Source organism: Stegodyphus dumicola, chromosome 5 (genome assembly GCF_044657685.1).
Source record: "Stegodyphus dumicola isolate Sdum_Otavi_A_Nest chromosome 5, ASM4465768v1".
Classification (NCBI taxonomy): domain Eukaryota; kingdom Metazoa; phylum Arthropoda; class Arachnida; order Araneae; family Eresidae; genus Stegodyphus; species Stegodyphus dumicola.
Genome location: NC_140772.1, coordinates 68,167,066 through 68,187,401, shown reverse-complemented (window position 1 = coordinate 68,187,401; position 20,336 = coordinate 68,167,066). Strand labels below are relative to the sequence as shown.

Genomic DNA, 20,336 nt, shown 5'->3' with positions numbered 1-20,336 from the left:
GCTTGTCAGAATATTGTTCTAAGGCAAATTACCAACGCAGAATGGTATATCAGGAATAATAGAATACATGAAGAGCTGGGCATGATGCAGCTCAGATCATTCTACTACAGGCTGGCCAAAAGATTTCACAGTAGGCAGCAAATTATTGACAATCCCTGCATCAAAATCTGTGAATATGATTATAACGATCTTGCGAATATTGATCGTCCCCTTGCTCAGCTCAATGTGTACATTATGTAATTTATTCCTGCTTTGTGTATACTCTTTCTCACCCTTTTACCTGCCTCTGATGTCATGTATGTTCTTATTTTTATTATCTTCTAATGTTTCATTAATTATTGCTCATATATTTTTTGAATCATGTATCATGTACTTAATGGATCCAGACTATTGACTTACTCACTTACCATGTAACTTTGTAGTCACGGCTCGACAGCTTTCCTGGGCTTCCACCATAACAGCAATTTACCCTCTAAAGACCTAAAAATTTATATAAAAATATATATATATATATATTTTGGTAATTACTTATATTGAATGGTTAACTGTAAATATAATATTAAATGGAACCAGACATATTCTACAAGGGGTAAGGCCTCTGGCCTAGGCACCCTGGTGTTGCAAACACCGCTCTACTGGGTAATACTTATTCGCCCGATACTTCTGTACGCTATCCCTGTTTGGGCCACCGTTTATAAAACCTACAGAAGAAGACTACAAATTTTTCAAAATAAAATTCTACGCGATATCATCAATGCGCCGTGGTTTGTCAGAAACTTACAGATTCATAAAGAATTGAAGATCCGGCCCATTCCTGATGAGATACTCACTACAAGCCACAGTTTCTTTCAAAAAATAGCTAACTCAAGATATGACCATATAAGGGAGCTAATTAATTATGATTCTATCCTGGAATGTGCTGCAAAGCACCTTCCATTATGTGAAGTGGTGAATTGTGAATAGTGTATATAAAAAATTATATTACATGAGATTGTATAATATCCCGCAGCATCGGACTTTGGATTAAAGCTCACTTATTCTTCGTATTTTCAACTACCTCAAATGAACATTGCGACATCCTAATGGATAATGGCATTGCTCTTTGGTAGCTTTTTATATTTTTCAAGTTCAATTTGTTTTCTACTACTTATGATTGACTTTGCGACACCCACATAGGTAATAGCTTAGCTCATAGGTATCTGCTTTTATGTACATATTGTGTATATACAGAAATTCACCACTTCGCGTTTTGAGAACAGCTACAGAGTACAAGACTAAAACCACTGTGTTCTTGGTTCATCAAGTGTTCTTTTGCTGTTTCATTGTGTATACATTTAATTTACTATGCTTTACAAGTATTGTGTGTCTTCAAGTGTGAATTCTTCATTTTCACTTTATAATTTGACTGTGCTTACCTGCAAGTACTGTTTTCTTTTTCCACCGGAATGTGAACTTTCAAGAAGCATTGGCCGAGGTCAGTTTACGGGAGGGTGACTCCTGTCGTAACTGCCGCCGACCTACGACGTTTCAAGCCACACCCACTGGGTAGAACTCATTGCAATTCAGCCTGTAAGTGCCTTTTGATTTAATTTATGAAATTCAAAGTATTAGTGATTTAATTATGATTGTTCATGACTAGCTTACTACATAACTTAATATATTTTCATATTTTGTTGCCAGCTCTAACAGTTTTCCCAGATGTACTTCTAAATTTCATTGTGTACTCATGTACTATTCTAGCTCCGCCTATAGAGGCGCGGCGGTTACCGCCTTATTCTCATTTTTCCAAGCCTTAGGGCAATACCATGACAGGCAGTTAAAGCTAAATGCTGTCTAAATCAGATAACTGAACTGAACTAATTTTTATCGGCAGATGTTGCCAAGTAGTCGTCATAGTAGGTAAGTACCCTTTTTTGCTGTAGCAACCGCTGGTATTGAGTCGGCAATCAACCGAGATATCTCGCCATAATCTGGTTGCGTATTTTTGTACCTTGTCACCGTGATCGTATATTAGTATAGTATTGTACAGAAGTATTGCTGCATTTCTGATGTCACTGCGTTTTCTTATATTATTCATTTTTGTTCAGGTTCTCGAGTTCGCATTATTTATTTAAAAATATATTCCCCTTTTTTTTATAAGTCCAAAGGGGCAGTTCGCCCTAAAGGACTATTAATTTCGTTTTGGCAATTTGTGTCGAAACTTTTAAAAGGCTGTATCACTTTTCAAATCGTTCGCACCATATGTTATCGCACTGTCTTATATTTAAAGAAATTAAATATTGAAGAATCCGCCTAAATGTATGCATGTTTCTCGCATTGTGATAAAACAACGGTAAAAGCCATCGAAATTTGAATAACGTAATCTTCCGCAGAATGTGGAAACCCTAATTTGAATTTGAAATTTGTTTCATTATCGATTTCGTATGTTGTAACACTTCAACGAATTTTGGATTAAACTAAGCAAGTAATGGCAACACCGTATGAAAAAAAAAATTATCTCTAGTGCGCGAGACTGTATATCGGAAATTGTAAAGATATACTCATTTTCCTAATTTGAATTTGAAATTTGTTTCAGTATCGATTTCGTATGTTGTAACACTTCAACGAATTTTGGATTAAAAAACTAAGCGATTAAACTAAGCAAGTAATGGCAACACTGTACGAAAAAAAAAAATTATCACCAGCGCACGAGACTGTATATTGGAAATTGTAAAGATATACTCATTTTAAAATTAATTTGCGATATTGCGGTTGAACTGAATTTTATAGTTTGAGTACGTAGAACATGATATTTAATAAATAAAGATGATACACAAAACTTTAAAAAACGCCCCTTTGGACGTAATTTAAAATCTGAAACCTTTCATTTTTTTTTTTTTTTTTTTTTTGTGAATATGACGTTAACAAGCTTTAATTTACCAAGTAATGAGGTAGATGCCCTATCGTTTTTTCAAGAAAGAGGTCTTTTGCCTGACAAACAAGTTTGCGAAAATAGCCACAACATGAAACTTCATGTTAACAACGAAACCATTTGTAGGTGCAATATTAAAAACTGCAGGAAGAAGGGTCTTTGTGTCGGACTTTGGCTCAGCAGTTCCAGAATATCGTTCGTCATTGCTATTATATATATGTATTCTAGGGCAGACGAGTTGACGTCCATGAAATGGTGTAATCAATAGCTTATTTTGAGTGAAAGTGCTGCAGTTGAGACTGGAATAGTTGCATGCGATAATAATCTCAATATATAATAAAAGGATGAGTCTGTCTCTCTCTCTCTCTCTGTGTTTCGTTCGTAAACTAATAAACCCAGGGCTCCGAAATTTGGTCCATAGGTCCATCTAGACAAGAGCCAGTGCACCTCGAAGCCTCAAATTTTTTAAAAATTTTAACAATGGCATACAGCCATTGTTGCCGATATACCACTGTTGTCACTCGGAAAAATGAGAGCGATAATTCTGTGCAGTTTTTAAATTTAATGTTTCTCTTGGATACTGGACATTTGTTTTCCGGTACATTGAAAAGCCAGACGAAGGCTGACCGCTTAGCGTCTAGTAATAAGAATAGTTAAAAGATTTAGGAAATGACAGTTGCATTTCAAACCGTACCATGCGCAGTTCCTGCAATAATTAAAGCCGGAGGATTAAACCCGTCAACCAGATTTTTGCACCAGTACTGGAGGACAAAGATTTTGCCACCAAGATGATATTTAGCGATGAAGTAACGTTCCACTTATCTGGTAAACTTGGTGATAGAGTGAAAAATACTTGGTGAGTTTGTGGTTCATTTTATATATTTTTCCTGTGCATATCCGTAATACTTTTGAAAATATAGCCTTTTCTAAATGAATGAATAATTTATGCTAACCCTGTATATTGTATTTTTACATTTGCTTTCACGAGTTTTGCGAAAATATAGCTGAGATATAGGCGCATATCTAAAATCGCCAAGTATGGATGGGGACTGCTATAACATAAAAGTACCAATTTAATAAGAGCTCTTTCGTAAAAATTCGCAGAAGATGTGCGTCAACGAAACCGATGGATTTAATATTAAATATTATTTGATATAAAATTTCATTAAATCGTTGCACTCTTTGAATGGACATCTTAATTCTAGCATACCCCTCTGATATCCTCTTACTGGAGTTCCTCCAAGTAGTGCCCACCAGCAGCCGAGCGGTAAAATCGTTGAACACTGGTAGTTTGGTCCGAGGTTTGAATCCCATGAACGGGCTGGCTGCTTGGGCGTTTTCGTGAGTTTCCCCATGCGTAAAGTGTATACGAGCCAGTTTCCCTTAGAACATCCTCCACGAAGGCATCCCTTCCGTTAGGCAGATAGCCGTAGTGTGCTTGCCGTATTCTCAATACACCAATCCTCCAAGTGGTAGAGTGACCTGGGTTCATATACTAAAAAACTTCAGTTTGGTTGAGAGTTTCCTTGGTTTCCCCATGTGTAATATGGATATGAGCCATTTTTTGTTAGAACATCCTCCACGAAGGCATCTTTTCTACTAAATAGATAACCTTTGAGTGCTTTGCTATAATTTAAATAATCCAATCCTTCTCGGAACTAACAATTATTAGTGATGACACAGGATGAAGAATTAATTAGGTATTAACGCAACCGCCTTATCAGAAGTCACCAAATTTTCAGAATGTGCCAAACTCTGGAGTTGATGAGCCTAATAATTCTTCAGTTTTAATGAGCAATTCCGTACGCCTTCCTTCTGTTTCAAGTTGCAACGATTTTTATTTAAAGCCCGGCGCCAGAGGCGATGCAATCCATTGTGGTGTACTTAGGAAAGGCAAAAATTTTGAATTTAGAGAAACATCCAAATTTAGGGATGGGGAACTTTCTAGAATGTAGAAAAAACACTGAGTATCAGAATTCCGGTGCAGCAAAATTTTTAGAATTTGGTAAGACGCATGGGCATTTTCGTTGCTTTCCCCAAGTGTTACATGGATAGGAGCAAGTTTCCGTTAGAAAGTCCTCCATGAAGGCATCCATCTTCTTAGGCAGATACCCCTAACATGCTTTGCCATAATCAAATGAACCAAATCACACCAAACTCTAGATGGAATTCAAATAAGCTTTCTCATAATTCAGTAATGCATTAAGTCTAATCTGTTCAAAAAATATTTAGTCGGCATTCTTCTTAAAATCACAATATATAAGTAACTCGAAAATCCCCCTAATATGCACAAAATAAAATTAAGTAATCAGTTTACTGAGAAAATAATCAGATAAATGTATTTTGCATAAAAAAACTTCAAATGTTTTTAATAGTTATATGGTAAAATCAGAACGTTCTCGACTAATAGAACGTTCTAAAACAAACTGCATTCCTTTTCTTTCACTTTCAGTATTTGAAGACAGGTTTTTCAGTGGTGGTTCAAATGCATTGTTTCCTTTGGAAACTCACGTAACTTCGTTTTTCTGCGTTGTGACAAGATTACTTAATAGTTAATTTTTATTTATTACATAAGCTAATATGAACTAGTTATTTAAAAATTTAATTTGCATCATTTGCAATGAAATTATGACATAAATCAGTATTGTTTAAATATTTTTCCCCTCCACTGTAACTAATTAAGGGGAATGATGCTTTATTGTTGGAATTTTAGGTCATACGATAAGGTTCAGAATAGGATGCTGATATTTCTTTGCAGGTGTCATGAATAATTCTTCCAGAGAAGCATGTAATAAAGCGAGCGAAAATCACGGAAAAAATTATTTCTCCCAAATGTTTTAAACTAAAGCCAAAGTTCTGTACTTTAACGTGACAAGTATGTGAAACGGTAACTATCAAATATTCAAAATTCTATTTAAGTGCAAATGTTTTTGGTATTTTATTTCAAATCAGCATTTTAGTTGAGGAAATGTGAAGCTTGAACTTTATTTTATACTTAACTTTAACCTTCAAAATTTACCTTTGAAGGCACAGCTGAATATTGGTAGTTCAATTTGGAATCGGGTTTTGGCGGGCTGGTGTATGAGCACTGTCATGTTTTCTCTCGTGTGCATATAAATAATAAATATTTGCCAAGGGATTGAGGTGGTTATACAGTAACTACTTCTGGGTGAGGTTCGCTGTATCCTTAGCGTCATTGTCCTGTTGAAGCACGAATGATGTTCTTAAGCCAAGATTTTGAGCACTGAAATTCAAGTTATAGCTCAGTATGTAAGTGTACATGGTGTCATAATATTACCAATGAAGCATAGGTTACCAAGTCCGTTTGCTGCCATGCAGCCCCAAACGACGACGTTTTCTCCACCATGTTTCACAGTCGGAGTTAAATGCTGAATTCCAGCTCGGATTTTGGCTTTCTCCTCACATATTGTTGTCCATCAGTCCCGAAAATGTTAAACTTCGATTCGTAGGAGAAAATAACCATGTTCCAAAGCTCGTCTGATAAATTAACTTAGGATTTTGCAAAATATAATCTCTCTGTCCTGTTTATTTTTGAAATGAAAGGTTTCTTTCTAGCTGCCCTTCCATAATAACTCTCCTCAGGTATAATATTCCGTAGAGTCTTCACATTGAACATTTTACGCGAAGTATTAGCAAAAGCTTTGGCTAACTGGGATGCACTTATTTGAAGGTTTTTCCTAACCTCTTTGAAAATGCCCGTTTTCCCTTGCAGAAAATATTCGAGGCCGTCCACTTCTAATCTTATTTTCCGTCGATCCTGTCTCGTTGAATATTTTTACAACACTTTTAGAAGTAAATAGACTTTCAGTTGCATTCCTATAGCACGATAAGTTAAACCCTCATTTCGGAGCTGAATAATCATGTTTTTAGCATTAACATCCAACTCCTTCGAAGCCATTTTATCACAGTATTAGTCAAATAACGTTTTAAAAGTTTTGAAGTAGCACTCCAGGCTTTATACTAACAGGGTGTCTTGCTAGTCTAAACACGTGAGCTCAACATAGCAAAATTTGTGTAAAAGCCATATTAAAATGAAAGTTTCATTACCTCCTGTGTTTATTATGACCAGTTAAAATTGTGAAGCATTTCCTTTGCTACCTAATATGATCAATTATAGGATATTGCCAATGCTTTCTTAATCCACTGTAGCTCCTTAAAGTGCTTTACCCTACGTGGAAACGCAAAACGAGCTCTAAATTTTCTCCCTAAACGCTTTGAGAGGGAACTTAATAGAACAAATAGTTTCCCTTTACACTTCCATGCGTTAATCATTTACGTATGTTCACGTACATCGTACAAATCTTAATCCTAGAGAATGCAACCTTCTTCACTTTAAACACTGTCAATAGTTTGTGTCATTGATCAGCGCCGAATTTATCAATAGTTTGTCTCACTGATCCCCAGCATGTTTGAATGCGTATTATATACATAGAGAACTCATCTAAACACGATATGTATGAGCATATACGCTTTCAAACGTGCATTATACATATCGCGTCATAAGCGTTTTACGTTATGATGCACATTACACGTACAACGTATTATACATATACCGCGATATTATACATGTTATACGTAAAATGCGATATGTTACATATCGAGTTTATACGTCACTATATATGCATGATATGCATTTAAATGCCATATATATACACGTGTAATGCTTATCATGTACATCACGTTTTCTGTAATTAAATTCTGCGACTGCGGGAATCTTTAGTGGGTTTAAATTCTGCTTCTAGATGAAATTTTATTGTGCCCCCGTGTTTGTGTTCTCTTTGCAACGTTTTCTGTAAGTATGGATTTAGCAATATTGATGTTTGAGTCTGTGGGAATATACGATCTCCAAATTATTATACAATGGAATATCAATTAACAAAACAATGCCATATTTAATTTCCCTTGGCTAATGTCGAGTTTTGTAATTCAAATTTGTAAAATTATGAATCTACTTTCTGCATTGTGAAACGATATTTGCTAGCATGCTTAAAGATGTGGGGTATGGTTTAGTTTAATACAGCAAATCATATTAAAGGGAGGGATGCCTTCGTGGAGGACTTTCTAAGGAAAACTGGTTCGTATACACGTTGCACATGGGGGGGGGGAACCACCCATGCCGCACGAACAGTGTACATTTACAAATATCTATGCCTTTTTCAAGATTCGATGCCGGGCCTTTTGGTACGGCAGCCAATGTCATCTTACTACTATCTGGGTTCGGCAGCTGGTTTACCGTGGTACCTCTAAACCGTTATACATCATTACTCCACTCCTCCTTGGGGTATAGCAAACAAAATTTCTCAGTAAGAAATGAAAAGGCCCACCAAATTACTGTATTGGTAAAATTCCTAAACAGTAACTTGGCTTCAATTCCGGTCGAAAAGGCTGGCTGTATGGGCGTTTTCATAATTTTTCTCATGTGTAAGGTGTATACGTGCAGTCTGCCGTAGAAAGTCCTCCACGAAGAGGTGTATACGTGCAGTCTGCCGTAGAAAGTCCTCCACGCGTCCCTTAGGCAGATAGCTGTAGTTTGCTTTGCCATAATCAACTAAACTAACCAGTAAGAAATAAAGGGAAAATAATCCTTTTTTGTAAAAAATCATCGAGCCTGGGCTCGATTCCAGATGAACGGGCTGGCTGCATGAGCATTTTCCTCATTTGTAACTCGTATACGAGCCAGTTTTCCTTCAACAGTCCTCTGCGAAGGCATCGCTCCCGTTAGGCGATATTCCTAGTATGATTTGCCATAACCAACTAAAATTATTTTTAATGCAACTACAAATGCAGTGGATGAAACCTATATATGATACAAAAGACGCACTGTACAAGAGACCGTACGCAAATGTTATTTTGCTGTCCAACTCAAAAGCAATTTTTTAACATGTTCCAAGTTGTAATGTCTCTGGTTATTCTTTGGTAATCGATTTTATGCCCTCCGCAGCGTTAGTCGATTCACTGCTGTCTTTCTTTTCCGCAGTCGTGCACAACATCGTGCTCGGCATACGGTATGCGAGAGTCAAATCCAGGATACTCATACCGTATTCGCACTTCGAAAATACACTAAAATTTTTGAAGATTCAGAGTTATAGCTGGGATTGTTTATTGATTAATAGCAACAGGCATACTGATGATCATGGCCAGTCGTAGCACAGTTTTGAAAGAGGTAACCAGGCGTAGTGCGTGCAGTCGGTCATAACATCAACCTCGAGTCGTACTCTAAAAAATCAAAAACGTTTCGCATCCAAGCAGGGACGTATACCGATGTACTATAGTATTTGTTCAATTAAAATATATAATTTGTAGATACGTTAGGTTATTTTGAAGCAGGAGAAATGCAAGATGAGCTTTCATTATTTTATATTTTAATACGTAATTAGCATATGTTAGAATTATAATGGTATTTCTCAACCCATTTAACTTTGCATTTAAAGAGATTTTTAAAGAAGTCAAAATATTTCTGTGTGATAACGATTTAAGTTAAAATCTTTAGAAGAAGCCCTTCTCAAAATTGTAAATGTTATTGCTACGAACATATAATACATTCACTTCCAATATAATTAATCATTAACTACCATGAATGCCACATTAACATTTATAATTACGATTTTAAACAGATACTGCTATTATTTTAATTCAGTCTTGTGGCAGTATACTTAGTAATGCCATATTATTTTCGATTATTAGTTACAAGCAGCAATACTATAATGTTATTCGTATTTATTTTTCTCTGGATTGTTTATTATCTCACTATAAACTATAATATAAATTACGCGAATCGACCAGCAGCGAGTTGATTAATGGTTAGTCGCATTTAAAATAAGATAGTAAAGTTCCTTTGAATTCCTAAATAGAATATTACTTGTTGCAAAATTGGATCGTCTTTGTTTTTATTATATACTCTCTTGAGAGGAAAGCAATTTAAAAAATGATCTGATTATCTCAAAATTTTATACCGAGTATGCAAATCAGATGATTGATAACTTGATTAATAATGACTAATCCATGATCAGTGCAATGATTGTTAACTTCGAACGCAGCGCCTGTTTCTGTTGCGCAACTTGCATAGTACAGTGACGGTTTAATCTTTTCACCTTCTTGGTGTTGCAGTTTCCTGGAAACACAATCAATAATGCCGTTAAGACGTTGTTGAAAATTTGATAGACAGTTGCACAACTTCGAACGTGGCCGCATTTTAGATTTTCGTGAAGCAGCAAGACGCTCATCGGCGGCAGGCGCTAGAAAACAAATGCTCACGGAAACGAGGAAAGATCAGAAGATTGTGTCACATGCCCAAACGGTGTAATTGTCCGCTATTTAACGTGCTACAGCTATCCACCCGTGGTACCTTCCGTCATCTCATGGCGCTTGCTTGAGGTGGATTTACGCTCACAGCGGCATTGAAGACGTCTGCCTTTATCTTCAGAATACCGACAGAGTCGTCTGGAGTGGTTTTCGTAACTGATCATCGTACTGCCAACCGACTGGCATCGTTGTGTAGTATTAAGCGTAGAGCTCAGCGATGAATCTCCATTCAGTCTTGGAGCAGATGACGATCACCTCCGCGTGTGGAGGAACCAAGGCCCAATCAGCCTTAGTTTGACAGTGGCCATTACTCTTGGTGTGATGTGTCTTACGACAGCACGTCATGTACTGGACAGGACAGGACAGGAAAAAAGTGTAAGGGGCACCATTACATCACATAAGTGGTATTGCCCCTGTACACTAACTATCCAGAGGAACCCCGCTTCGGCATTTATTGAAACATTAAAATGTGGCACATGCATTGATTATACATAAATTTGACATGTAACATCTTAAATTTAACATTTACCATGCATTTTATATATTAGGCATTGTAACCTTATGAGTTTTTAGGCGATTCACAGAGTTTTTAAGGTACACAGTTCATTTGGTTTGTAAAGATAATCGAATAGTATTAAGTTCATAGAATTTGCAAGGCAAACAGTTCTTAGTTATACAGAGAGTACATATAGTTATAGGAAAAATCGTTTTCACAGTTCATGTGAGGCTTATGTAGTTTATAAAGTGCACAGTTCTTATGATCTCTTGAGTACACTGTTGTATGGTTTGATGAGTGTACAGGGTGTATCACTCATGGTTGAATTCTGTAGTATGCATGGTGCATTGATCGTAGTTTGCGAGGTGCACGCAGTACACCTGAGTCACTATTAGTTGTTGTCTCTTGTATACTGGGCTTATTGTTACATATACTATGCATTTGTGGTTATTGCTTATATAGCACATATGGGAATAGACAACTTAACATGCATCCTGCATAGGCAATTTTAAACGGTTTGTTGATGACATCTGCAGCCGTTTGCGTTACCCTTCATAGCATACTATCCTATAGTATACTTCATAGCACATTTTGCAACTGCTCAGTCCCATTTTCACAGGAATGTACGAGAGCAGACAACCCTGGATCGGGAATTCTTAAACGTATACTGGTGTGCTGCTTTTGAAAGTTTTGTAATTTTCTGATTGAATTGTATAAGGTGTAAGTGCGAAGAAAATAATGCTTAATCATAGAGCTAAAAAGATAAAAAAAGGGGGTTAGTAGGAGGGAGTGCAACAGCAGACTGCGAACCTGAAAACCTTAGCAAACCGTTTTGGGCGAGCCTTAATATTCTGTCGAATATAATTTCAAACTTTTTATTTTTCATTTATTTATTTATTTTTATTTGTTTATATTTTTCTTTCAAAGGAAGGTAGTTTTCATTGTGCTGGGGATCTTTTTTTTTTTTTCGTACGGAAAATGAAAGACCCTTTTGCCTCTCTTCCTAGAAATGGATAGAGTTTATTATAAAACCAAAGCTAACTTAAATTTGGAATTTTTACCTAATTTTATATTTGACACTGATGTTTCTTTTGACGTCAAAAAATAATTCACTAATTTGCAAATCACAGAATTACTTAGCTCATGAGTATATTGACCATTTCAGAGGTGAGGTAAGAATAAACCAATAAAATTTATTAAAATGCATCTCAGTTTCAGATTTACGTTTTTAAGAAATTAATTGTAGGAATTAATTTTACTCGCTGCTTAAAAATTAAGAAAATGTAATTTATTAATTATCCATGATGAGTTTTCAGTAAGTTTCATTTGAATTAGCAGCATGAGCTTTTACACAAGTTGTTCTTCTACGAAAGTAAAATATCGGACAATAAATAAATGCTTTTACTTACTTTTTTTTTGTTGTAAATTCTTCTTTAAGAATGTTTGTTACCTTGGTGGAAAATATCAGCATGTCTACTTTTTAAAGATCAGAATTCAAAGGAACCAGATCACAAATTTGTGCTTATAATTGTTATTTAAATTTATTTCATGAATTAAAAAAAGATAATTTTTTATACTTGTAACGTTTGAGAAAAAATAATTAACACGAGGTATGAAAAAAGAATCGTCTGAAAACGTGTACTGAAGAAATAAAATAATATATTTTATCGTAAGAAAATATTTGTTATTTTTAAATTTTCAGTATGTTAAAGATTGATATTTTATGAAAATGTATTATATTGGATAATTTTAATATTCGGGGTCATAACAAAGTTTTTGTCTTTATAATTAATATCGCAGGAAGATTAAAATACATTTGATTAATTTTACAAGAATAATTTATGTTGTGCATATTCAAAACTTGTAATATTAAAGAATATTTGTTTCTGTCGAATAACGTGAGTGAGAATATGTATTTGGCTACGGGAAGGTTACCTTTAAAATTAATTTCATTTGTTAAAAGGCTTTTTTACAAAAAGTAGACAGTTATTTTAAATGGTTGACTCTGTTTCAAAAGATTCACATATACCTTGAAAAGATGACACATACTTTATATGGTATAAGTGTTAATGGTGGTTTATAATAGAGCTAAATAGACAAAGGAATAAAAGGGGGGTTGGTAAGAGGGAATGTAACAGACTCTTAGACTGCGAGCTTAGCGACAGCATAAAAACTTTGATCCTCTTGGGCGACCGTTAAAATCGTAATTCTTTCAGAATTTTGATTTGTTATTGCTTTTATTTTAAATATTTTTCACCATTATTTGCAGCTACATTGAATATTTTAGAATATTATTTACGGGTGCTTTTCGCGTGTGAAAATACATGGTACTAAATTAAAATTTACCTTTGATTTATTCATAACTAAATTATAAGTGACCCTTATGGTTACAAATGTGTTGAATCTTTACATTTCATGAGTTAAATGCGTATTTGCACGGCATGAATTGCGGTAGGAAGGAGTATTTAGTCTAAAAGACTTTGACTCCTAAAGTAGTTACCCTACGGGGTACGTCGTAGTGGGGAAGGAGACCACTTTATGATTTTAAAGTGGAGAAGTTTTTAGTCCTACTTGTAGAAAAATGCAATTATTATGGTAGTTCTGCTCGTGCTGATGTGCTGTGCATTTGCAGCAATGAATATAACAAAGTTTTATCTGTGGCGCCCTTCGTTGGCGAACCCATAAAATAAAAACCGTTTAAAGTTTTGAGGTACCAGAGTATAATGCATTATATAAAATAATGTAATGTACTAAATTTTGAAGCGAAATTTGCACAATTTATTCTTCAGATCTGAAAATCATAACTTAGTATTTATAGGAATAAGAAAATCTTCTGTAGTTTCAGAATTCCTATTACGGCAATGTAGAAAATATTAGTAGAAAGTTAAAAAAATATAAAAATATCAATTTAAGTAGATTATGAGTACAAACACATCAACGAAAAAGACCTCATTTAAACCGATATTATTTTATCTGGCATTTAAAAGATAAATTTTTGTTTTATTCAGCACTATGAAATCCATCCTTTTTAAACTACCTAGATATATGTGAAATTCCACGATTTTCTGACCGTCGCAAAGACTTGGATTTCAGGTCTTTGCTTACATTTTTCTTTTAAGCAGAAATATCGGTTTCGCTTTGTAATACTACATTCTCGTCGCAAAATGCGTAAGATGTTGGGTCATGCGACGTCGTTTTGAAATGCGTTGTAAAAGTGCACCTGTGAATTTCGGTCTAAATAAAAAAATAAAATAAAAAAAATTGAAATAATAATAATAAAAAAACGCAAGTACAAATGCTTTATTTTACTCATTTATACATTTTTGTAATTTTTCACAATTTTATTAAAAGACTGTAATTTTATGTTTGCTATATACTTTATTATTATTCGACATCATAAATATTGAACAGAGTATACATATTCAGTTTTTGTTAGAAGTGGAAACATTTTATCGCTTGGTTGTTATAACTGAATACAAGGACAGAGAATGGAAAAATATTCACCAAAAGAAATTAGGAAAAAACACGAAAAAATAAGTTAAAGAATATATATATTTCTCGCTTACGTATTTTTTTAAACCAAGTGTTTAAAATAGTTATTAGGAAAAAAATATACAATTATAATGAGTCCTAGATTGATTTGACATGTCGAACTAACAATTAATAATAAAAGACACAAAGAACTTGTTGAAAGAACTAGTTGATTTTAAATCGCTTAATTTGGTTATCAGTAAGAGGCAGGTTATATACTGTGAAGACTGGAAAAAAAAAGTATTTTATGCTTCGCCAAATGGAAACAAATTGGAGCGTGAACATATTTCTTTGAAATTGCTGGTTTTGATGAAATTTGAAAGACAAATATCATAAGTCTTGCAGAGTGGCCATCTATTGCTTTGAAATCGTCGAGTTTGTTAATGAAAGTTAGTGCAAAGTATTAACTTTGCAAAAAGTAAATCTAAAAACTCGAAATTCGATCTTCGATGCACACGTGACCAGGTGTATGATAATGTGTAATCAAAACGGTGATCGTGAAATTTTAAATTGCCTTACGTGTGTTAAAATACTGCTAAGATTTTTTTTAGCAAATATCAATTTTTAAATTAGGTTAAGGCTTTCCATTTTGTTCTTTTTCTTTAATAAACATTAATTTATATTGAATTTATAGTAATTACGCACATGCTATTTAAAAGGAAAGATTCAATAGAGTTTCTTGCAAAACTGATATCTTTTTTAATGATTTAGTATAAAAATTGTCATAATTTTAAATAGTTTTAATATTAATGTATTTAAATACAAGGTTATTTATAATTACATGACGTGAAACATTTCAGTTTTTTAATGTGTCAGATTTGTTTCACATATAGCTTTGCGAATTGAGCAGACATTTATTTATGTGGCATGCTAAGATTTATTCGAATGCCACGAAAATGCCGTAGATGCGAACAAAAAGCTGGCTGATACCACAGTTGCATGAAAATAATGGCAGATTCCTCTTTGAAGTCTCAGCTTGTCCTTCAATACGACAGAAAGTAATATCGATATCTTTTCCAAAGCATCAAAATTTGCCGCAAAGCAGAGATGGTTGAGGAAAGTATCTGATTTTCAGTTTGCCACTGTAATGGGATGCAGGAGTAAATATAAGGCACTTTATGAAACATGGTAAGCCTAATTTATATATTTTTTTTGTTTGCTTTAATTAGAAATATTCTGTATTTTAAAAGCGGCCTTTTTCTTCATTTTTTAGCAGTTTCTTAAACCACTTGGAATTTCTCAGATGGAGGGGGCTCCACTGCTGCTTCTACAGGATGAGCTGGAAAAGAAAAGAATTTTATGTACAAAAAGTGTTAACTGTATTTTGGATAGCTAGTCCATAAGACGTTTGGCCTCATCTGGCCGCAACACTACCAGGCATTGATTCAATAATTTTCTGGAATTTTACATTTTTCCCCTAAAGATTCTCAATAGGATTAAGTCATTTAGGGTTTCTAGGTAACTAATTCATGACGCAGAAGTCAGAGGCATGGTGATGTAGGCATGCAGTAGGCAACCGGGACCTGTGAGAGGTGCAATTATCTTGCTGGAATACTGAATTTCCGTATGAAAGACAGGTGATGGAGGATGGGGACGCCTGAAGTTTAACAGAGGTTAACAGGCATATGTTCCGCTTCCTCCCTGGGAGTTTATTTAAGAACTAAGTGTAGATACGTAGCCCTACAGGGGCAACTGTTGAACATCTAGTAGTTGAGGTACATTTGCATTAACTTGTTGATACAGGCATGGTTAAAGAAACACTTAATAGGTTATATAAATGGATAGAGAAGATTGGCCAGCAACTCCACGTACCGAAGCATACGGAGGGAGATTGATACAAGTAGCAAAACATTGAAATAGTGCCAAAGAGAAAACAGCCCAAACCATGATTAAGTCGCCATGGCCTGGCATGCAGGATCCATTGCTTCATGAGCATGACGTCTTATTCTGAGTGTGTCGTCATTTTTAAGACTGATTACTCCCTGATACCAGATTCCAGAGTATTCCAGAGTCCATTTTCCGTGTTTTGTAGCTCAGGGAATACTCGCAGCTAGATCAACATACACAGAGCAATGGTTCTCTCTTGGGCACCCGAAGCACTTTTCAAGAAGTGTGGGTCGCATAGTCGGTTTACTGACTGAGCCCTGATTGATCTGGGTGATAATTTAAGGTAATATTTGGCTTGGCTGGCTATGCAGAACTGGGGTGAGACGTCTTTGGAATTTGCTCGCTTGCTATGTATTTTCTTGCTAACCCTGTATTCGGGGAAAAGTATTTGACAATGTCAGCCCTATCTCTGTGACACTTTAGGGAACTGAAGGGCAACGTGTGTGGAAAGCGTCGGTGATCAAAGGTGTGTAAAAATTTGAGTACCATAGTACTAGATACACAGGGGTTATCTTACGAAATAAGAGAGAGGGAGGGAGGGAGTGAGTGAATGTGCGAGAGTGAGAGTGTGCGCGTGATTGTGAGAGCAAGAGTGCGAGTGTGCAAGAGAGAGTGTGTACGTGCCAGAAAGTATGTGAGTGCGACAGAGTGAGTGAGAGTGTGTGTGGGTGTGAGGAGTGTTTGAGAAAGTGCAATCACACACTCTCTCACAGTCACACACTCTTTGAGATAGTGTGTGCGAGAGCTAGAGAAAGTGTGAGTGTGTGCACGAGTGCGAGAGTGATAAAGAGCGAGTGAGAGGATGAGTGGAAGAGAGAGAGTGAGTGTGAGGAACGTTTGAGAGAGTATACTCTCTCTCTCGTGACACACAGTCTCTCACACTCACTCTCCCTCTCTCTCGACTGCAAGAGGGAGTGTGTGTGTGAGTGTGCGAGAGAGAGTGCACTCTCTCTAGCACTCACACACTTTCTATCAATCATACACTCTCGAGTGCGAGGCAGAGTGAGTGAGAGTATGAGTGTAAGAGACAGAGTGAGTGGGTGTGAGGAGGGTTTGAGAGAGAGAGTACTCTCTCTAGCACAATCACACACTCTGTCTCTCACACTCACTCTCTCTCTCTCAAGTGCGAGAGTGTAAGAGACACTCTCTCTCGAGTGCAAGAGGGCGTGGGTGTGAAGAGCATTTGAGAGGGTATTCTCTCTTGCTCACACACCTCTCTTTCACTCCCTCTTTCTAGAGTGCAACAGCGAGAATGCGTGAGAGAGGTGCGTGTGTGCACGAGTGCGAGAGAATACTCTTTCGCACTCACACACTTTCTCCACACTCTCTTGAGTGCGAGAGAATACCTGTGTGTCAGAGTGCATTTGAAAGAGTAAGTACGCTCTCTCACACTCACAGGCATTCTCTCTTGCACTTGTGCCCGCACAAACTCCTCACACCACTCACTCTCCCTCTTGCCCTCGAGAGGCAGAGTGTATGAGTGGGAGAGAATGCCTGCGAGTCAGAGTAAGTACACTCCTGACACCCACTCACTCTCTCGCATTCACAGACACTCGCACTCTGCCGTTCTCGCACACTTTCTCTCCCACTCATACACTCTCCCTCTCTCTCGAGGAGAAGAGGGAGTGAGTGGGTGTGAGGAGTTTGTGCGTGCACAAGTGCAAGAGAATGCCTGCGAGTGTGAGAGTACTTACTCTTTCAAATGCACTCTGACTCACAGGCACTTGTTCACGCACTCTGTCAAACGTTCCTCACACCCACTCAGTCTCTCGCACGTACACGCACTCTCTCTTTTGCAGTCTCACACTCTCTCGCACTCGAGAGAGTGTGAGAGAGAGTATACTCTTTCTATCAAACGCTCCTCACAACCACTTACTCTTTCACTCTCCCTCTCGCACATACACGCACACTCTCTCTCTCTCGCACTCGAGAGAGAGAGTGTGTGAAAGAAAGGTGCGAGTGCGAGAGAAAGTATACTCTCTCACACCCACTCACTTCCTCTCTCTTGCAGTCATACTCACACTCACAATCTCTCTTGCACTCGTGCACTTGAAAGGGGGAAGTGAAAGAGAGGTGTGATTGCGAGAGAGTGTGTGAGCAAGAGAGAGTACCCTCTCAAACGCTCTTCACACCCACTCACACTCTCTCTTGCACTCATACTCTCACTCACTCTCTCTCGCACTCGAGAGAGTGTGAAAGAGGTGAGAGAGTGCGAGTGTGAGAGAAAGTGTGAGAGCGAGAGACAGAGTGTGTGATTGTGCTAGAGAGAGTGTACTCTCTCTCTCAAACCCTCCTCACACCTACTCACTCTGTCTCTTGCACTCATACTCTCACCTCTCTAGCACTCGCACACACTGTCGTACTCACACTCTCTCACACGCACATTCTTTTTCGCAGTCTCCCACTTTCTCTCTGCCACTCACGAACTCTCTCTCGCGCACTCACACACTCCCTCTCGCACTTGAGAGAGAGTGTATGAGTGCGAGAGAGATAGTGTGTGAGTGCGAGAGACAGAGACTGTGGGTCGCGAGAGTGAGAGTGCTAGAGAGAGTATACTCTCTCAAACGCTCCTCACACCCACTCACTCTGTCTCTCGCACGTACACGCACACTCTCTCCAATTAGGAGTAGTAGATGTATTATACCAAAAATAATAAACAACAGAAGAACCCGCATACTGTAGATATAGAAACTTCCGATTCCGACGTTGAAGAGAGTGACAATGAAGATAATGACAAGGTACAGGGTGATTATAATTAAAGTTGCGATTTCAGAACATTAACTTTAAAACTACAGGTCAGAATGACTTGATATTTTGCCAGAACAATCGAGAGGCAATGAAATTTTGTTTGGCGAAGGGAAAAAATAGTTCCAAAATGTGGCGATAGACTACACTAGCAGGGGTAAGACCTAATCAATAACCACACGAATGTTGTTAGCCAAAAGAAAATAATAGACTCCAAGGCTTTAAGACAGGCAAAAAGACATGTTTACAGTGAATAGTTTAAAGAATATGTGTGTACAATGATAATGACAAGAGAAAAAGGAAAAGCTTCATGAAAACAAACGTGCATAAGTTGTTCGATATGGCATCCACCTTGTTTCACTACTAGTTGGAAGTACAAAACGACATGTTCCAGTACAGTTCCGGAGGGTATCTGTGCTGATGCTATGAATGTGGTAAGTGATGGTTGCCTTCAAGTCGGCCAGATTCCCAACCTACCGACTGCAAACAATACTTTTCAGGTATCCCCCAAAGCCAAAAATCACATGGGTTTAGTTGGGCGAACGTGGCAGTAAAACTGTTGGAAAATGGCAGGTTATGATTTTATGAGTGGTCAGCAGTTCCTTCATAGAAGTAGCAATGTCCAGAGGAGCACCATCTTGCATCTTGTGCGAACCACTGATGCTGCTGAATTGCCAGAAGGACATGGTTAAGCAGTTAATGATCCCTGCAGATGTGATCTCGAAGAAGAACGGACCTATGACAAACGCTGCCATTATTCCGCCCCACAGTGACCTTTTTAGACTGAAGAGGTACTCGCTGTAGCAGGAACGGATTCTTGATCACCGATATCCTGCAATTTTGAGTATTTACAGAACCTTGCAAAACGGAATGGGCTCCCCCAGACCACAGAATATTCCCTGGCCATCCATTCTTCACTTCCATCCGGGCAAGAAATCACTGTGCAAACGATTCACATGTTTCCAGGTAAGCAAGTAGAAAGTTCTGCACATGAGTTAGCTTGCACGGATAACAGCGCAAGATGTTCCACAGGACATTACGCACAGTGCTGATAGGCATATCCAACATTCGTCCAGTTCCCCATGCACTGCTGATTCCTGTATCACTGTTCGTCTATTCTTGGAACTTTGTAGCCACATCTTCCACTGTCGCAACTGGGTTTCGTCCTCTACCTCATTTCACGTTAAATAAATCTGTCTCTTTGAATTTATCCATCAGTTTTCACAGGCCGTAAGCGGTTTTGGGGGCGAAGTTTATGCCCTTTAATGTCCAGAACTTCCTGATAGCTGTTAACGCAGAGTCATCGTTCTGACAGAAAAGTTTCACGAGCAGAGCGCGATCCTTAATTGTCAAACAACGAAGCATTTAAGCAAAGCATTACGTGTTCCGCTAATGTTCTGCATTTTTATCACAGCTACATCTGTGGTGTGCATGTCAAGTCTT

At 37.2% G+C, this 20,336-nt stretch overlaps 1 protein-coding gene across 1 annotated transcript in view; it reads right to left on the bottom strand.

The window, feature by feature from the left end:
• Window positions 1-14,015: 14,015 nt before the first annotated feature.
• LOC146997132 (inositol polyphosphate-5-phosphatase A-like) overlaps window positions 14,016-20,336 on the bottom strand; it is a 101,954-nt gene continuing 95,633 nt past the window's right edge. Inside the window, exon 8 of the mRNA XM_085816739.1 lies at window positions 14,016-15,540. Within this exon, the coding sequence (XP_085672865.1) occupies window positions 15,529-15,540 (12 nt within the window). The 3' untranslated portion in view covers window positions 14,016-15,528. The remainder of the gene's footprint in view (window positions 15,541-20,336) is intronic.